Source organism: Amphiprion ocellaris, chromosome 17, assembly GCF_022539595.1.
Source record: "Amphiprion ocellaris isolate individual 3 ecotype Okinawa chromosome 17, ASM2253959v1, whole genome shotgun sequence".
NCBI lineage: Eukaryota > Metazoa > Chordata > Actinopteri > Pomacentridae > Amphiprion > Amphiprion ocellaris.
This window is the reverse complement of record NC_072782.1, coordinates 25152765-25174457: the sequence shown is the minus strand read 5'-3', so window position 1 is coordinate 25174457 and position 21693 is coordinate 25152765. Positions and strand designations below refer to the sequence as shown.

The 21693-nt window shown below is 37.8% G+C and overlaps 1 protein-coding gene across 1 annotated transcript; it reads left to right on the top strand.

The window, feature by feature from the left end:
• Positions 1–7016: 7016 nt before the first annotated feature.
• Positions 7017–21093, top strand: dcp2 (decapping mRNA 2). Its single transcript, XM_055019412.1, has 11 exons — positions 7017–7292; positions 8274–8425; positions 8717–8844; positions 11733–11831; positions 11955–12107; positions 12194–12306; positions 12636–12740; positions 15188–15296; positions 16746–16835; positions 17153–17204; positions 19351–21093. Exons 1-11 carry the CDS (start codon positions 7225–7227, stop codon positions 19479–19481), a joined length of 1200 nt encoding a protein of 399 aa, XP_054875387.1. The 5' UTR covers positions 7017–7224; the 3' UTR covers positions 19482–21093.
• Positions 21094–21693: the final 600 nt, after the last annotated feature.

Genomic DNA, 21693 nt, shown 5'->3' with positions numbered 1-21693 from the left:
TCCTAAAGCCTAAATTAAAAAGCTACAGAATATTCTTTGGCTAGATCCATGTTTAGAAAACCCAGTCAATATCTTTAAATCTAGTCATAAATGTGACCAAACAACTGTGATTAGTTTGATATGGAAAAATTCCAAATTAAATATCACATTAATACCAGAGCATGCTGGTTACAACAGCACATTTGCTTATATTCCATGCTCAAACAGAAAGAGGATAACATTCACCTTTGCATAGTCAACGTCAGTAAAGGAAGCTTGGACCAACCTTATGCAGGAACCCTAAGCATCCTGGCTACCTCAGCTCCTGCCAAAAGTGCCCTGAGCACCTGGATCAAGTAAAGCTACTCCATATCCCAGCAGATGCTCCGACTGCCTGTGAACTCCATCCAGATGCTCAGGCTCTCAGCTTTCCGATCAGGATCCACACTTGAAGGACCAAAAGTTCAAACATCTACTGCTGCCTAATCTTTTTTATATCTTCAGTATTCAAGCTTTATTTTTATGAACCTCTTTGAAGTTTGATTTTTGGTTCAACACCACAGAAGTTTGGTGTGTCAAAACAAAAGGAAGTTGTTCTCTCACATCTGTAAAGCTCGACTTTAAGGGGATGGGATGTTGGAAATGTTTGATGAAGCTGATATGGATAGCAATGACCTCCTGAGCATCCCGACTACTCAAAAGAGCTGATAGAGCCATCTTTTGACTTGAGTAAAAAAAACCAAACCAAACCAAAACAAAACAAAGAACCTAGTTGAAAAAAGACAATTCAGACTTTCCTGCCGATTGTCTGATCCATCACTGCAAAATCTGAGGATCAGAGCAGATCATGATTTGTAAAGTGAGTGAAAATGACTTTACGAATGTTATTTATATTATGTGTGCCTCTCAAATATCTGTTACGATTGCTGTTTTTGTAACCATGGGCAAAAGTATCTGATCTGGTCATTTAAGGCAACTTATGAATTTCTCAAAGTTAGGAACCTATGTCCACATCTTTGAAAAGCACATTTCCTGACAAAACTACATGAAGCACAAATCTTGCCATTATCTAGCTTGCAGCTCATTGTGTGTAGGGGCAGAAGGCAGAAGAGAGAAACTGGGAGAAAATACAAAGAAAATACAAAGACCAACACATCTAAACACACACATCTAAAGCAATATCAGTAACAAACAAAATGAAAACAATGACAAACAAGTCTATGCAAACCTTTTTTTGCATGTGTTCCTCTTCCCTCTTTTCCTGTTTCCAAGTTTCCTGCGTTTTAAAATCTGCCATCATCTATCAAGTGAGGGCAAAGTGCTCTAAAAATGTCTCTTTAAACATGAAACACAGAGACAATAAGCTTGTCTAGGATGAGAAGAGTTATTGTGAGAATCTGACTTTCAATACTGAAACCTTAGAGGTGGATATCAAATTTCCACTTTTGCCCTCGCCCGAAATCACACTACAAGTGGACTAGTGAGGTAGTGCTGGTTTAATGCAACATCGCCATCTACTGAGTGGAACAGAGGACTATAAACCGCTTGCCGCTCACTGAAAGATTAACTTCCGGTTAGAATCCAACGCGGCGTTCTAGTCAAATCTACAAAATCGGAATTCTGAGCTTCAGACTTGTGCACCGCATTCATGTCAACATCCGGTTTACAGTAAGACTGTTTGGAAAGCCTTGATACATCAGACTCGGCAATACATTTCCTGAAACCTCAAAATGCCTCACATAACCAAAGCCCGCAGTTCAAAGTAATTTAACAGACATCTGGCGGTTATAGTATTCAGATGTAAATGCATTACATTCCAATCCCCACACAACCAACTTATTTTCCTCACGACGATGTCAGTAAGATCAGTAATCGTACAGCAGTACTGACGACGAGAATGCTCGGAATCCATTAAACGAGTATCATGTAGTTGGTATCATCTATCCGATGTCGACTGAACGCAGCACAGACATCAGATTCGGCGCAGTTCCTGGTAGTGATGGCTGATCGAGGCTTTGTTGAAGCTTCGACACTTCATTCAAAACATGGTTCATTACTCGAGGCCTCAATGACACACAGTGCTCGAGTAGGACATCTAGTGGTCAATAATATGAAATGCAATCAAGACGTGGTCGTTGGTTCATGGATTGTTTTGGATTTGATTCGCCATGCACACATTCCTGTTTGACTACACTGGACACAAAAATAATATTACTAGTAATAATAATGACAATAACTATTGAAGAGCACGTTTCTTATTTCCCATGTTTGTCTGTATCCCTATATACTCTTTGCTTATATCCTGTGTTATGAAACATTTAAACGGTGCTGCTACATTCATGAGATGCTCTACAAATACAGACTGATGTCATTTTCACACGGGGCTGGTGCAAATAAAGATTTTATGGATTATTATGGATTCTGGCAAAGTATGTCTTGGGGTTTATTGGTAAAGAGGGTGTGCTTATGTAACTGGTTATGAGGTTTTATTGAGAAATAATTTATCAACAGTTTTGGGACCACTGTTCCCTCTAAGCTGTGCGCGATACTTTTTTTTTTTTTTTGCTCATTTATCGTCTATTTTTTTTTTTGCCATTTTCGAGTTTTTTTTTAACTTGAGTCTTTACTCGATCGTTTTTCTCAGGAGGTTGGACTTTAGCCTTTGTGCTGGAGGGTTGAACCCTCAGTTCCAAGACTTTCAAAGCCTCCAGACCTCCCGAGTCCTCAGGACCTGAGCTTTCACACAGTCTGAGGGCTGAAATTTTCTAAGTCCCACAGTAGTTCTCTGTTAGATTGAACTTTCAGACAGTCCAAGGACTGATATCTTCTAAGTTCCTGAGTACTTCTCTGTTAGTTTCAACCTTCAGACAGTCTGAGGACTGAAATCTTAAAAGTTCTTGAGTAGTTCTCTGTTAGTTTGAACCTTCAGACAGTCTGTTAATGTTTCGATTAAATCTTTAAGGTTTTTCTTTTTAAATGTTTTACCACCTTTTAATGTTTAATTTTCTTTTTAAATGCTTCATTGTATTTTCTGTGTAATTCGTATTTGAAGTTTTATTGTTTTTAAGATGTAATTATCTAATTAAACATTAAATTTTTTTAATTAAACGTTTCATCTTTTTTTTTTGGCCTTTTCCAGCTTTTTATTGGATAGGCGTAGTGAGAGACAGACAGGAAACAGGGGAGAAAAGTCAGGTGAAAACATGCAGTAAAGGGCCGCGAGCGGGACTCGAACCCGGGCCGCTGCGTCAGGGACCAGCTCCTGTACATGGGTCACCCGCTTAACCTGTTGAGCTATACGGGTACCCGTGTTTTGTCTTTTCAAAGGTTTAATGATCTAATGAAATGTTTTGCATTTTTTAGAATGTTTAATAGTGTTCTTGTTTAATTGTATTTTTTTTTTAAATGTTTAATGATGGAAAGTATTTCATCTGTAATTTGTAATATTTGTATTTTCAAAATTTTGTTTAATTTCATACTGACATGTATTGTACCTTGTTGAATGATCTCATTCCATATTTTGTCTGTTTAATAGAGTTAAACATTAAATTACATTAAATTATATTAAACAGACAAAATATGGAATGAGATCATTCAACAAGGTACAATACATGTCAGTATGAAATTAAACAAAATTTTGAAAATACAAATATTACAAATTACAGATGAAATACTTTCCATCATTAAACATTTAAAAAAAAAAATACAATTAAACAAGAACACTATTAAACATTCTAAAAAATGCAAAACATTTAATTAGATCATTAAACCTTTGAAAAGACAAAACATTTAATTACAAAATTAAATGTTTAATTAGAAAATTACCTCTTAAATTTCTTAATTAGATTATTAAACCTTTAAGAAGACAAAACATTTAATTAAAAAATTAAATGTTTAAATAGAAAATTACATCTTAAAGACAATAAAACTTCAAATAGGAATTAAACAGAAAATGCAATGAAGCATATAAAAAGAAAACTAAACATTAAAAGGTGGTATATGTATATATAATTTAATTGTAATTAATGTTTAACTCTATTAAACAGACAAAATATTGAATTAGATAATTCAGCAAGATACAATACATGTCATTATGAAATTAAACAAAATTTTTAAAATACAAATATTAAAAATTACAGATATTTTCCATCATTAAACATTTAAAAAATACAATTAAAGAAGAAGAATATTAAACATTTTTTTAAAAAATGCAAAACATTTAATTAGATTATTAAACCTTTAAAAAGACAAAACATTTAATAAAAAAATTAAATGTTTAATTAGAAAATTACATCTTAAATTTCTTAAATCTTTTTAATAATAAAACTTTGTAAAAGTTTTATTGTATTAATTTTTTTCCTTTGATTTAATTGCTTTTTTTATGTAGTTTATTTCTTTAATCTTCTTTTTCTGTCAAGACTTTAACCCCAACCTTAAAAATGAAATAAACCCTTAAACCACAATGAAAATACTTCTGTTGTCACAATCATGAGTTAGTCAGTTATTCAGTTTATCAATTCAACTTTATTTGTTTAGCACCTTTCACACAGATGACAAAACTAAACAAGCAAAGAGAAAAAAACTATGCTAGAACTGTGATTAAAACTCAAAAACATTAAAAAAAAAAAACATTTAACATGGTAATAAAATATGTTGTGTCCAGGGGATGGAGGGAGTTTATTGAAGTCTTCTTGGGCTCACATGGTAAATCATTTAAAATATAAACTTGATATTCAGTCTAAGGAAATTGCAGAGCGACAGAAGAAGCAACAATATCTCCTGTTTTCTCCTTTAATGAGTCAACTCTTCTTGTGCTTTCAGACCAAAGAACTACAGATTCTTCACAACCTGCTCAAACTCTTGGTACAGGACCTCACCACACGGGTCAAGAAGGTTTCCATCTCATTTCTACTCTGAAGCTCACCTTCTTCTGCTCAAACTGCTGACAAATGTTTCTGCTGCTCTAAAGTCTGGTCTCCAGAACTTCCTAAAAACTCTCAAAGGCTCTTCTGCTGCAGGTTGCTTTGTAGAACTGTTGCAGAAAACCTCACTAAACCACATGGAGGGGCCTCAAGATAGTCGTCCAAATGAAACCATACAAAAACCAAACTAGCACAACCCAAACGCTAAAGTCTCCTGCAGCCTACCAGAGAACCTCTGAGAACAGAGAATCAGGACAGGAACTCTTACCTTCTGGACAACCAACATTGGTTCACAAACAAGAATACAGAATGTGTCTGACCAAAAACCTCTGAAGACTCACTACAGCCAAGATAAAGACACAACTGCACCAAATCTACTAATCACTGCACACATTAGCACCATGTGCCAACTGTGGCTAAAGAACCACATTTACCAAGACAACTATCCAGTACAAAGCCCTAAAACACACCAAGAAACACATTAAAGATGATTTTACTGCTGGAAGCTGCAAGCCAACGCCTAAAGAACAAACTAAAGCAATGGAGCCAAACCCAGTTCTGTGGTGAACAGAAGCAGAGGAAATGTTTGGTTGCAGCTAAATAAAGCAGGAAGACAGTGAGCTGCTCAGGTGTTCCTGATAAAACCAAGCAGCCACCTGGACAGCCAATAGGAACACAGCCACCTGGACAGCCAATAGGAACACAGCTTACTGGGAGTCCAGAGGGCTGGCTTAGTGAAGGAAATTTAATTTAAAGTTGAAGCAGAAAGTTAACAAAGAAAGTTGAAAACCACCTTCTGATACCTGAAATCTCTGAGTTTTCACACAAAGAACACCTGAACATGTCAAACTGGTTTCATAGTAGAACCCTCATTGTAAAAACGTCATAGTATGGTGTGTTGCTCAAAAAACATTAGGACCCGGCTGTCAGGGACAAACATGTAAGAAACATGAGAACAAAGAGAACCCAACCAGTAGGTGACAGTTTATCATCATCTAATCATCTCCTGAAGTCCATATGGTGAGAGACATCAGTATCTGGTTGTTAATTTACCAGAGGATGCTTATAATCATGCTGATGTGGTCTGTACTCTACAGTATTTTAGTGACTCAATAAATGCCTAAGTTGTTTTTTTTTAATGCTTTTCAGTTTTTAATAAACATTTAAGAGCCTATATGTAATCAATAAATGGCCTTTGCCTATCTTAAGAAAAACTCACTCAGAACTCTGATATGTTAACAGTATTAAATAAATCAATAAATACATGCATGCACACAAAAATAAGTTAATACATGAACTGTGTTAAGATAAGATTTAGATTTTTTTTTTAAAAAGTTGTTTATGTTTTTGCCTGTTCACACGGCACAGATGAGGCTGAGGTACACAGGAAATGTGACGAGGCTGCGGTGGTGCTTGTGATGTAGATGACTGCTGCTTGGTATTCTTTATGTTAATTGTTGTGCATTCTGTTATTAAACGTTCTTTCACACTGGCTGCCACTCTGATTGGTGAATCCAAAAGGTTTGAACTGCAGAGCCACAAGTGTAGCAACAGTCAGTGAACTGTTCTTTTCTTTGGTTTGTAGTCTGTCAGCTAAGCACCTGACAAGGTTCTGTGCCGGGTGTTGTGGCATGGGGGTGGTGAGTTGGGAATATATATATATATATATATATATATATATATATATATATATATATATATATATATATATATATATATATATATATATATATATATATATATATATATATATATATATATATATATATATATATATATATATATATATATATATATATAAATATAAAATCTATCTATCTATCTATCTATTCTCTACGAAATACGAAATCTGACATACTACTAACTCTCAAAGCAAAAACAACAGCAAAAAAAACAATCTATTCTGTGAAAAACAATTCAAATGAACAACACTAAATAGGGATCTCCTATCCCGGAACACTCGATCCCGCTGAGTGATTCACATAACAAACCGAACCAATCAGGTGATTCGAAGCAGTTGAGTGCTTCAAACGTCACTGAAGTGATTCAAACATCACGAGTCACGTGACCAAACCACGCCTCGGCACAGTGGCTCGTTCCGTTTGCTTCATGAGCTACAGCGCATGTGTCGAAGCCTCGGGTATCAGAGGACCATCACTAGTTCCTGGTGGGGGATTTAGAAGTGTTCCTTTTTGAGCTAAAGTAACTCAGTGGGGCTCATGTAACGCCGGTATCCACTGAGTTACAGTGAGAATGTGAAGACGTGCGGTGTAGCTAGCGGCTTTAGCGGCTGTAGGAGCTGCCGCTCTGAGACGCAGTCGACATGTTTACAACCAACATGGAAACAAAAAGAGTGGAGATCCCCTCCGGCGTGCTGGACGACCTCTGCAGGTACCTCGATGGTTTAACGAAGTTGTTTTTTTGTTTGCCTGTATTTGCACATTTAAATGTAGTCATTAAAAGTGCAATTAATTTTTTGTGATACACAAAATAATGTGCGCAAGAGTAGAACTAGCGCCATTAATTACGACGTGTTGGTAGTTCTTCGTTAGCTCAGTCACTTGATCCGCGTTTGTTGTGTGCTGTGTTTTGAACTGAAACAGAGAACAAGCACAGTGGCATAACATACAGTTAGGACGCAGCAGCTACCATGGTCCTACCCTGTCCTTTGGCCTTTTTCACCTTAGCTGGGGAACTTTGGTAGGCATCCATCAGCGTCTGACAAGCTAGAGTTGGATCTTTGACCACTACTTTTCACAAAGTTGGTGCGGTGTTCCTAAATTTGTGCATTTGTTGGCTTTCCTCAGCACAATCCAACAAGACAATGGCAAACACGTCAAAAATGGCAAAAAAATGACAAAATCAGGTTTCAGATAGGATTGTAGATGGGCCTCCCCAAAGCCCTGACTTAAATCCCATCAGCTGCTAAATTCTAGGGCTCACTGGAAACTGGTATTGACAAGTATATGTACACTTTCGCTTACAACTGCGTGTGTGTGTATATATATATATATATGTGTGTGTGTGTGTGTGTGTGTGTGTGTGTATATATATTTCAATAAAGTCTTATTTAATCTATGGAGGCAATGTGTGTATATTTGCACACATACGTGTGTGTGTGTGTGTGTGTGTGTGTGTGTGTGTGTGTGTGTGTGTGTGTGTGTGTATGTGTATGTGTATGTGTGTATATATAAACGGACAAATATGAAAAATTTTTAGCCCGTACATGTCTCTAGTCAGACCTTGAAAATATATAAAACTCGAAAGAAAAATTCATAAGGAACTGTATATAACAGATTCAACAATAAGTAGACACAAAACCATTAAGCACCAGATACCAGCCCTGATCCTCTCTCTCCCGTGTTCCTGTAGCCGGTTCATCCTGCACATCCCCAGTGAAGAAAGGGACAATGCAATCCGACTGTGCTTCCAGATCGAGCTGGCCCACTGGTTCTACCTGGATTTCTGCATGCAGAACACTCCAGGAGCGCCTCACTGTGGGATAAGAGACTTTGCCAAAGCTGATATCCTTACATGATGAATGTGAAATGACCTGATTGCTTTGCAGTGTATTGATATCCACTGTACTGCACACATTCCATAGCATACAATTTTGTTAACTTTCACTGCATTTTTTGTTCTAATAACAACCACTTTAAAAAATATTCTGTGTTTTTTTTTTTTTTTTTTAAAACATGAACTGACATGAGTAATTACGGCTCTTTTTCAGAGTGAGAGGGCAAATGACACTAGTGCTCCTGCTGGTTCATGATGGTAGACATGTTTTAGAATTATTATCCTTGACAGCTAGAAACTCTTTCATCACTGCCCATTTCTGTTACCTCATGGAGAGGATGTGCAGAAAGTTCTTGAGCAGTGGAAGGAGTACAAGATGGGTGTACCTACTTACGGGGCAATCATTCTTGATGAATCACTAGAAAATGTGAGTTGCTGCATACTCATACACGACAGCAATAGCGTACATAGTTTTTATACGTACGTAGTTGCATTGTAGCTCTTATTTTTACATTTCTGCCATCATTTCAGTTGGTTCTATTGCCACTGTGCTCATAATTGATGGGAAAAGACACTGAATTAAATCTAGTCAACCTTTTGCTAATTTCCTTGAGTATCTCTCAATAGTCTGATAGCTGTCCATTCTGTGTGTTTGCTGCAAAAAAAATATCAGGTGTTCTTACACAGGCCTGGCTCTATAAATGTTTAGTAAAGTAACTTAGACATACCCTATACACAGCTGTGTTTGAGCGCATTTGTCTTTCTCCAGAATCACAGACTTTACAGGTCTAAAGTCTGGACACATAGGAAAGCTCATAAAATATGGCTTTGTTGAAAGATTAAATTAATCTGGTATTTTTTGAGATGTCCATCCTTCACGTTCACTGAGAAGTACTAGTCCAACTCTTTCTCCTTTCCACAAAGCCATATTTAACCTATGGAGGCAAAAAAATTATAGTAAATGAGATTTCCTATGTGTCCAGACTTTAGGGACACCCTCTGTGGTTAATACCTGATGTCTGTGAACACTGGCAGAAAACGGCCTTCATAATTGACTGTTAATCTCAGTAAGTGGTGTGGTGATTATGTAGTCTTAATGACAAACTCAGCCATAGTGATCCAATGAACTTTTAGTCAAATTCAGAGAATATCTCTTAACAGTACCCTACCTGTTGAATCTCTGCGGGCCTGAGAAAAATCCCGTGTTCATTCCCAGCCGTGGCTGTTTAAATGAGAAAGAAAATACAAACAAGACTTCCAGTGTGTCCTGTGCATGTTTGTGTTCGTGCATAGGACAAGTGGAAATGGAGGGGGAGGGAAAATAGAGGTAAAGGGAGCAGTGGGAATGAGAGGAATTATAAATGTGTTAAATGCTGGCTATCTAAATATTAACTATTTAATAACTACGTTCCTCCAGAGTCATAGGCCTCATCTTTAGCTGATAGAAACGATGGACAAACAACAGTAAGACCCAGGTTGCCTCTGTATGCTGCAATGATGTTGGTAGGATGACCGTTTTGCGGCTGAATGAAGCAGGAGGCTTGAGGCAAGATAAGGTGCAGACCAACCTGGTGTTTATTCACCAATATTCACATTACAAGAACACAAACAGCAAAGGTGGTTAACTGGTGTGTTGTGGCACTCCTTCCCTCTGCCCTCACTCTCTTGTAGGCAGCCCCTAATCAGCCCCTCAGTCCTACCAACATAGGGGTTAACCAAAAATAATCAAACACAAGAAATTCACAAAAATACAATATATCTTTACTTTTACCTATAATAACAACAAACATTAAGACTGAGTATCTATTTCCTAAGAACGACTACTGACATTCTCATCAAGCAATGTATTTATCTTATGACCTGAAGAGATTACTACTCACCCTCTCCTCACCTACACTGGGTTCCTCCCAGAACCTTTAGATAGGTGTTCCAGCCCACTGGGACTCTTTTAGATTAGATTAGATTAGAAAATCTTTATTGTCTTTTGGCTGGAACACCCGAGGCACCAAAAGAGAGGTGACTCATCTCAAACTTTTCAATTTACACATTCTTAAAATAATGCCCCATACCCACTTCTTTAGTCATTCAGTTATTAATTAAGTCCAATCACATAATCATGTTAATAAAACTGTTTCTTTTTTTGTCTTGTACGCCTCACCAGGGTTTTCAGCCAGTGCTGTGAGGAGAAGCCATCAAACAGCACATGGCAGCACATGTTAGCCCCAAAGCTCCACTAATTAAACCTATCCCACAGTCATTTTCTTGTGTCATATTATATCTTTTTTCCAGAATGTGAACTCCCATATAGGTAATGAAGCTGACCTTCATTACAGATGGATAAAAGTGAACCAGATACCAGATTACAATATGGCGTTTTATTCATTCAAAGGAAATTTGCTCAGTTGCGCATACCCTTAAAATTTTTTTCACGCTTTTGTCATGAGATTCCTGGATGACCTGCTTCACCATAGTTGGGCTCATTGGGCAATGACAGCCTTGTCTGTCAAGCTCAAAAGAGAGCCACTGACTTCTGGTTGACTTTCCACACACTCAAATAAGTAGTCGTACATCTCTTATAGATTTGCCTTTAAGCCTATGGAAATGGATGGACTATAAAAAAAGCTGCCTATAATTCCCAAGCAGTTCAGGCAATGTTTGTGTTAAACCCCTTGAATTATAGCTGAAAGTCTGCACTTCAGTGACTTTTTAAGTGCTTCATTTCAAATCAATTTTGGTGGTGTACGCAGAATTAGAAAAGCCCTTAGAGAGCACAGTACTCCATCAAGGCTGTTCATTCTCCCATATGACATTGTCAGAAAATGCAGCGTTTTTTTTGTTTGTTTTTTAAGAAATGCAGCATTTGTTTATTAGTTATTGATGATCAGAAATGGCAACATAGAATGCGCCCATTTAATATACCCATGAACAAAATGACCTTGCGCTGAGCACAGGCGTGCGTTATGTATGTATATTCGTACCAGATTGCCTGACCTAAATATGTAGCGGGTGGCAGGAACTGATGGGACTCGGAAACACCCCACTATTTAATCAATTGTTTTTTGTATCGTTTCTGACGGATAAGTCCCGATAAGTTCGCAGCAGTGGATTTGTAGTAGGATTGTAGTCATGCGATCGTCAGCAGGCAGCTGACGTAGTATTCACTTCTTGTCATAGCTACAGTGACACTGTGAAATCTAGCTGTCCTTTACTTTATGAAGCATCCAATGTCACACCCTTTGCCAGTGTACACCTAGTGCCATTGTGTAAAACCATCACATGTACAGCAGCTAAGTGATGCATATTTTTTCTTTTCAGGTACTGCTTGTTCAGGGTTACCTTGCAAAATCAGGCTGGGGGTTTCCAAAGGGCAAAGTTAATGAGGATGAAGCTCCTTATGATTGTGCAGTTCGTGAAGTGAGTCACACAGATCTTTAGTGTTCACTTTTGACCAACTTAAAACAGTAATAACCCTGTACAATTCATGTTTTTCATTCATCGTTCAGTAATTTATAGCTTAAAATAATATTTGCTTTCCAGGTGTTGGAGGAGACAGGCTTTGACATCAAGAATCGCATCTGCAAAGACATGTACATTGAGCAGAAAATCACTGACCAGCTAGTGCGGCTCTACATCATACCAGGAGTATCCAAGAACACAAAGTTCAACCCTAAAACAAGGAAAGAAATCCGGGTAGGAATTCCTCTCTTATACATCTGATCTCCAGTTATCTTCAGCGAACACAAATATTTCATGACTTTGTTCGACTCTTCTTGTAGAACATCGAATGGTTTCCTATTGAGAAGCTGCCCTGTCACAGGAATGACATGACCCCAAAGTCTAAACTTGGATTGGCCCCAAACAGGTTTTTTATGGCCATTCCATTCATAAGGTGTGTGTATAAAAGGTAGCATTTTATTATTTTTACTCTAGAATCATCCATTGTCATCATCAGTCTTGTGTGTCTGATAAGTACAGAGCTAGAATAAGGAGCCTAACCTATCAGTAAAAACGTAAAATAGCAGGAAACGGCTAACATGGCTCTGTTCAGCAATACCAGCACATCTCAAGCTACTAAGTAAAATGTTGCAACTCTTTGCTTTAATCCATTCAAACAAAAGCAGTAAAAAAATAATATGTGCTTGCCATGTTTTCATGTGAAAATGTGATTTAAAGCAGCTGACCAGTATTGATGGCCCTCTTTCTGCTTCACCTGTACAGACCACTGCGAGAATGGATTAGCCAACTGAGAGGAGAGTCAACAGACAGTGATGAGGACTTGGCAAACAACAGCAATAGTCCATCTAAGCCTTCAGACAATGTTCGGTAAAAACACTTTTCAATGTCAAACAACAGTTCAATTTTATTTATATAGCGCCAATTACAGGTGAACCCATATGCCTGAAGAGCCACAGCAAGCCCTAAGGTGACAGCGGCAAGAAAAACACCCTTTTAACAGGGAAGAAACCCTGAGCAGAACCTGGCTCTTTATGTGGGGGGACCCATTTGCCTGCTGGACGGCGGGTTGAGAGGGACAGAAGAGGTAGAGGGGTAGAGAGGGGGAGGGATGGGAGAAGAGGAGGGTGGGGAACAAGGAACATATAGCACACAATTGGATACATGCATGATAAGACAAGCTAACATTGAAATTGATTCATAAATTTACTGTTATGGTATACAGCTGTGGCATTAAATATACTACCGTACATATATAGCTGGTAGTAAAATTCAGGCAGTATGCAGATGAGCATATCAAGTATAGTGAGGGCGATGCAGAGTAGATGTTCTGTTTTTCGTTAAGGCTAAATCCACAGACAATCATTATTGACCCTGCAATTTCCCTCAGCACTACTGAACATTATATCTTCTCTGTGCTCACAATGAATATAGTAAAGATAATCCAGCATTGAGTACACTGCTGTGCAGTATCACTTCAGTCACATGATTCCAAATTGTATCACCTCTCAATAATTGTATTGTTTCTAAGTTAAGCAGTCAACTGTCTCATCGTATAAACAATCAACAGCAAATACATTTGAATGACTACATTGAAAATACAGGCCTCAATATAGAAAGTCAATGCAACAAAAGTGAAGACATGTATGATCACTGACACACAAATTAGAAAACCTGTAATCACTGCTGCAATATTGAAAGTACCTGTGATTAGCCTAATAGCATGAACATGGGAATAAAATGACCCGTTAACACCAGACTTTTCCCGTTTTGGACCTCTATGCCGTGTCTGTCTATATATATATATGTGTGTATATATATATATATATGTATGTATGTATGTATGTATGTATGTATGTATGTATGTATGTATGTATGTATGTATGTATGTATGTATGTATGTATGTATGTATGTATGTATATATATATATATATATATATATATATATATATATATATATATGCACTACTGTGTATATTCTTTTCAAGAGGTCTGTATATCTACACATGTATTTTTTTCTATAGTTATTTTATTATTCTCTTTTCCTTATTCCTAGATTGACACCAACAGCTGAAACCAAATTTCTTTTATGTTGTGTACCGACTTGGCTATTAAAGCTGATTGTGATTCTGATGTGTACACTATGGCTGCACATGGAAAATAAATTCCCAGAGATACTGAAAAATCTAATTGTGAGACTTCAGAGATGGAAAAGGATACTGGATCAGTCTAAACACGGTTGCAGCGATAATGAGGTAGAAAATTAACCATAGTGCCTTCCTCTTAAACACAGTGCACAGCCGACATGCTGCTTGTTCAGTTTAGCTCTGAAAGACAGACGGGTAGGTGCTTCTGACTTGGCACAAGATATTTTTACAAATTAGAGTTTCTGTAACTCAGACAGTATAAAATATATTACATACCACTGACCTCTAAGGATAGCAGCCAAGAAAAAAACTTGCTTGGATTTGAATTCCAAAACTACAAGTTTACAACAACAACAACTGGAACTTTGCTTACTAAGAAGCATAATTGATTTTGGAAGTACATTGTGTGGTCAAATGAGACCAGCTCATACATTTCTTCATCTCTGATGGGGTCCTGCATGTTTGGCATGAACCAGGTCACGATTATCAGGGTGAATGCATAGTCACGACGGTCAAGCACAGAGTTTGAAGTGGGATGATATGAGGCTGCCTGAGTGCAGAAGGAGTTGGCAAGATGACATTTATAGATGGCACCATGAATGCCTGTGGTTATACCAAAATACAAGCTTACCAAATGACTCCCAGTCTGCAAAAGCTTGGCAGAAGAGGAATATTCCACCAGCCAAAATCATTGAAGAATTTCTAAAGAGACCTAAGGGGGAATTTTGACCACGTCAAATTACTTAAATTTGCGGTATTTTAAAGAGAACGGTAGCGCAACAGAACTTTTAAAATTTTATTTAATTGTAGTGTATTTCATAGAGAATACTGTGGTATTTAGCCCTCATAGCACTCATATGTTACTCACTGAGCTCAAGCACATCATTAGCTTCAGTGTGTCTTTTTATTTGCACTGAATGGGCCATCAAATGTGTCATTTGAACAGGTCTTTTGTCACGCTGAGACATAGCACCAGCTTGCAACCATTTTTGGTGCTCGTCCTTTGAGTTTCTCTGCTCCAATTCTCTAAACACAGGCATAGTGAAGTTATACAAGCAATTCATGTACATACTGAAGTGATTCACCAATTTCACAGTCACTGTTTGACTCACACCTTCCTCCTTGTGCAATATAATATATCCACTTCGTGTTTTTCTTCCATCTCATAGGTCAAAATCGCGCCAGCTTGCAGGGACTGAAGTATTCCCCGGAGAGAGCTGGACAAAACAAAAGCAGCAGAAGACTCTGGGCCAACTGAGCCAGTATGAACTGAACCAGGTTGGGGAAAATACAGACTCTACTGTTTTACAGTTAACCATTATGTAGTCTCATAATTAGAATACGATAGCAATGAGGATATGTAGCAGTTAACTGTTACATGCTTAATGGAATGAAGAAAACAATGATTGAATTATTCCTTTTTGAACCTGCTATGATATTATTACTGATTTAACCAATTGACAAATTTCATCCTAGCAGCAGTCATCCAAAATTCTGCCTTAGACCCTACCAGGATCTGTTGTCCCAGAAAGCAGTTTCTAGGACTATTTCTGTGAAATGGAGCCAAGAATAATTTGTGACCATTTATGCTTACACAAGTGCATCTCATATAATTGGAATATTGTGGAAAAGGTTCAATATTTTTTCATCAGATATATAGAGACAGACACACACACATCAATCAGGCATACCATTATGACCACCTGCCTAATATTGTGTTGGTCCCCTTTATGCTGCTAAAACTCCTCTGTCCCAGTGGGACATGAACACAGGACCTCTGGGGATGCCCTGTGGCACTGGGATGGTGGCAGTCTATTCTGTGGGTTGCAGGGTGGGACTTACCTAGATCAGACTTATCCTGGCACATCTCACAGATGCTCAGTAACATTTGGATCTGGGGAGTGTGGAACCCGGGCAAACACCTTAGCTTTGTTGTGTTCCCTGGGCAACTCCTGAGCAGTTTTTGTGGTGTGTTGGGGTTCATTGTCCTGCTGAGGGTGGCAGCTGGTATCAAGGACTGCTGGTGTCATGGGCAATGGGAGGTTGGGGGGTTGCTTGACCTGCAATGTTTAGGTGGGTGGTGCATGTCAGACATCTACATGACTGTCAGGACTCAAGGTTTCCCAGCAGAACATTGCATTATAACAAGATGAAGTGAATAACCTTGAGTATGTTATTCACTTCACTGTCAGTGGTCATAATGTTGTGACTGATCATTGTATATTTTAGAATCGGTACACACAAACTATTTCAAGCCTTTATTTGTTTTAATATTCATGATCACAACTTACAGCTCGTAATCTCCTCATAATTTTGATGAAATGTTATTAAAATTGTGGATTAAAAAATTAAAAGGAATACATTTTGGTGCCCCTTGATCTATGAACCCACTATTTTTACTCTTGCATCTAATTGGTCTGCTCCTCACGTAAAGTTCACAGGACACATTAAATCACTCATCTGTGACCTGTTTTCCCAGTGTTTTATAGAACATACTTATGTTTTTAATTTTACTTTTACTTAGATGTTTTGATAGAGTGCAAACTTGGGTATCACTCTGTCTCTATCTCCCAAACTCTTCAAAGCCAGATACCACTGACTATGTCCTGTAGCAGTAAATTTTACTACTACAGAACTGAAATGGAATTTAGAATCTGTCAGTGGCTTGACACAAAGTTGGCACAACCACAGTTTATCACAGTTAATCATCTGCTCTTTGCTCTGTAGAAACCGAATTTGAAAGGCAACGGGAAGAAAAGCCAGGACTCGCCTTACTCAAAGAAAGGAGCCAGTGACAGTGCAGCCAACAACCAGCAGGTGAATACCACATTAGTAAATCAAACACCATATTTGTTTCATATTGCTGTTTTTCTTGAGCAGAGACCATAACATGATATAGGTGTAGAAAAAGAGAAAAAACTCAAACCTCAATACCAGTTACAAGTCAGAAAGTAAAATAACATTCCTGAACCATATACAGACAGTTTTTTTTGACAGTGAATCACAGATCTGTTTTAAAGTGTTGAAATTACCTTTATCGGACATGTAGAATCTGAACATGTTTAACTTTGGCTCGTCGGGTGATTGTGTAATTACAAGTTTTGCATTCTTAAACATTTTTTTTTTTTTTACAGAAGGAAGATACAAAGCTTCAACCCAGAAGACTACAAGACAGTTTTGAGAGAGGTATGGTTTATACAGTTACGATGTTACCCAGTCTCCTCAGCCCTTTTGGCTAAATAAGAGTAAAATGCTTTACAAGTTAAGTGACTGTAACAATAATAATAATAATAATAATACTAATACTACTACTACTACTACTACTACTACTACTACTACTACTACTACTACTACTACTACTAATAATAATAATAATAATAATAATAATAATAATAATAATAAACTTTATTTATGGAACACTTTTGAAAATCTAAGTTACAAAGAGCTTCATGAGGGACACACAACTCATAAAATTACTATATTTTGAAAGTCAAATAGAAAAACAATTTGGTGTGTAAAAACCAATCAACGACTGGGTCACAGCATCTCCAACACTGCAGCTGTTGTGGGGCGTTCTGGTCTGTAGTGGTCAGTATCTATCAAAAGTGGTCCAAGGAAGGAACAGTAGTGAACCGGTGACAGGGTCATGTGTGGCCAAGGCTCACTGATGCGCGTGGGGAGGAAGGCTGGCTCATGTGGTCCAATCCAACAAACGAGCTACTGCTGCTCAAATTGCTGAAGAAGTTCATGCTGGTTCTGATACACAGTGCATTGCACTGAAGGTGGCCTGGTCTGATGAATCACGTTTTCTTCACGGGGATGGCTGGCTGCGTTGCTTATCTAGAGAACACATGGCACCAGGATACACTATGGGAAGAAGGCAAACAGGCAGAGGCAGCATAATGCTTTGGGCAATGTTCTGCTGGGAAACCTTGGGTCCTGCCATCCATGTGGATGTTACTTTGACACGTAACACCTACCTAAGCATTGTTGCAGACCATGTACACCCTTTCATGGAAATGGTATTCCCTGACGGCTGTAGCCTCTTTCAGCAGGACAATGCACCGTGCCACAAAGCAAAAATGGTTCAGGAACGGTTTGAGGAGCACAATGAGTCGGAGGAATTGACTTGGCCTCCGCACGCCGCATCGAATTTGCATAAAGTAGAAGTCAAGTCTATTATATGCAAATGAGCTCCGGTGAACACACCGGGTCGCAGCTGGAAACGCACCGCATGTTGCATGCTGGTCCGGTTGCGGTGCGTTTCCAGCTGCAATCCGGTGTGTTCACCGGAGCTCATTTGCAAAAAGTAGACTTGACTTCTACTTTATGCAAATTCGATACGGCGTGCGGAGATTTCACGCATCGTGAAACTTTCCTCAAACATCTAAACTAGCTGTCTGTCGCTGACCTAAAAGGAGGACAGATTCAGCTACTGCACAGGTTATTTCTCGCCTCAGATGCTTTCAGAAATACTTTTTGCTGAAGTGTTTTCGAAATAAAAGAGAAAGTTTTTGGCCGAACCGCTGTGTTTATCCGACTTGTCTGCAGGACTGTCCAGCTGAAAGCTCGGTCACGTGACCACGTAGCGGAGCGCTGTCATGTGACCATGTTGTGGTCCGCTAGTGACCGCCCGCCGTCCGTGTGATTTTCAAATGCGGTGCGGTGCGTTGCTGTGCGGGAAAATCGCATCTAGTGGACACACGGCTTTACTCCTGTGTGTATCATGACTAAAACAGACAGCAAAGAAAACATGGAATGTCTAAAAGCACTGTTTTTGGCAGTACAATGCCATAGCTATTGATGTAAGAACTGGCTAGATATCATATCTTAAATTAAACTCTTATGAGCTATTTTTGTTATGATTATATTTGTCTAAACAAATGGACCTGTGGTTGTACCAGGCATTAAAATGAAGAAGAAATTGAAGAAAACAAGGGTGGTCTAATAGTTTTTTTCCATGACTGTATATATTCATTGCAAGTGCACTCTACAAAATCATTGTAATTATTCTGAAATGATTCATTCTTTCCAAATAGTTACTTAAGTCATCTGATGCAAATTCCAAAATATTTTCATTTTAGAATATGTCACAGAAAAGCAAAATATCGCAATGCCAGTTTTTTTGACATTATTGTACAACTCTAACATATAGTATACATGAAATAGTACATGCACAGTGTCTAATTTATTAGAGTTCATCCTGAATATCTTGAAGAGTACATTTAAGTACAAAAATCTTCCTTTCTTCATAGTTTCAGAATTCTAAGATTTCAGTCTAAATGAACCCTACTGACAGATGAAATATGTAAATGAGCTTTTCTTTTCACAGATGTGGCTTCAGACACCTTCAACAGTCATCAAACAGTTGACAGCAGAGACTGTGAGCGCCTGCTGTCCTCCAAGACTTTCCTAAATTTCAAATTTGACAGAGATGCCATCATGAAATGTTTTGACTACTAAATGGTTGCCAGTGCTCTGTGCCTCTCCTGTAATAACAAACCGTGATTTCTATTTTATCTTACAGCCCAGGCAAGAATGTTACTGAAGATGCGTTTTCTCTTCTTCATTTGTTTGTTTTGAACTCGCATTACCAAGGGAAGCTGCCAATCTGTCATTGACCATATAGAGTAAGCTTTACTGTAGTTGGCCTTTGTTGCACAAACTTTCTGATCTTTTAAAACAGATAGCAATCTAACAGCAGTGCCGTTACTCTGTCAATAGCGGAATCCTAACTTTACTTTTTGAAAGGTTCAGTATGCAGGAGAAACAATTAGACCAAAAGACGATGGCTCAGGTTAACCACTAGTCTTTGTTTTGTGAACATAATGGATTTTAAGCACATTTACACTGACATACAAGGTTAAAAAAAAAAAATCAACAATGGTTGCTTAGTAAATTTTGCCAGTGAATCAGCATTAAATTCATTGTGTTATATATTGATTTTAAAATGTAATTTCCTCAGTTCTTTCAATTGAGTCCCATAAATTTTTTGGGATGCTGAGTAAATATGGGTTTTAACAGTGTTATTGGCTACATTCATCTACAGGTTTATTTTGTTACTTTCACCAACATCACTAAAGGTTTTATCCACAAATGTAGAATGTAATAACATACATAATATTATCCCTATGTTATTTATTACATTATTGACCTGGGAAAGGAAGAACAAGATGTCTTTGCAGCTTCATCTTTCCAAATTGAATGTCATTAAATTCATGTTACTTACTCAAAATCCAAATTCCATTCACAAATAAATTTCAGTTTACTCAGCAGCCCCCCAAAAGTAAAAAGTCGCACATTATTGAAAACGGAACACATCTTACATTTACATCAGAAGCTAATAAACTCAGGAGCAGACTGGAATAACAGTCAATGGAATTTTTGTTAGTACTTGTGCGTTTTCAATCGGCTATATGAAAATTGTCTTTTAAAAATGTTATTTTGTATATATTCCACACACAAAAGAAAATGAAATCCCAAATTGATTAGTAGAATTTTAATGTTTGTAGTGAGAGATTTCCATAAATGCTGTGATTGGCCTTTAAGACATCCCCGTCTACCTGGTTTTTGGCATCCTGAAATGTCTAGCCTGTTCTTTTCTGCAAACAAACCACTTACAGATTGAAATACTGGTTCAGGTCTCTCAGATTAAAAGTTCACAATAATTTTTTCATGATGTAATGGTTGGCTGCTATCGTGTCTGATTGGCATTAAAACTGGCAGACTTTGAGGCTTTAAACTATGGTAAAGGGCCACTTCATTACACCGTTGAGTATAAAAGATTATTCTCAAAAATGTTGCAAATGACTCCCTTAAAAGGCAACATTAAGGGATTTCTAACCCTTAGGTCTTAAAACATAAGTGAGGGCAATTGTCATAGAATGAGTAACTGTTACTGAACTAAAAGTAATAGTTTCTCAACGGGGTGTCCTAGATATTCATACACGTGCATTGTTTGTCACTGAGGTTTTTTGTAACTGATTATTCAGAACGGGGTCTCAAGTTGTGCTTTGGTTTCAGTGATGTTTTGACTTTAAATGTGAATATTAATAAAGTTTGTTTTTCACTCTCAGCTGTGGTCTCTCTACAAAGAATATGTACAATATGAGAACAGTAAATAATTTGGAGATTGGTGAGGCCAATGACTGCAGAACAGAGTTGTGGTATATAACTGTAAGGAAAGTGAGGGAGGAGAGTAAGGGAGATGTGCTCAGTGCATCACACTTCTTCTAGGTCATGGGTGCAGAAAATACTTCAAAGATACGCCTGTGCATCCTCGCTAATAGCTTCTCCAGCTAGCCTCCTCAATCCTCTGTCCTCGATACGCATTTTAGGAACTGAGGCACCCTTTGTTATGCTACACCAAGATTGATTTCTGGGTCAGGGTCCCAAGGACTTGAGGCTGACAATTGATAAAGGGAGCCAATAATGTGGTGCAGCCACAGTATTTTCCACAGTATGGACTGGCAAAGTGAGACAAGGTCATTTAGACCTTTGTATGTAAGGAAAATGATCATAAATTCTATTTGGAATTTTACAGAAAGCCAATGAAGAGAAGCTTATATGGCAGAAATAGGATTTCTTTTACTGGTTCATGGGTAAATATGTAAATAATTCACCTGTATTTTGAGGTTTCTAAGAACGCTATAAATCTTTACTTAATGTTTTAAAG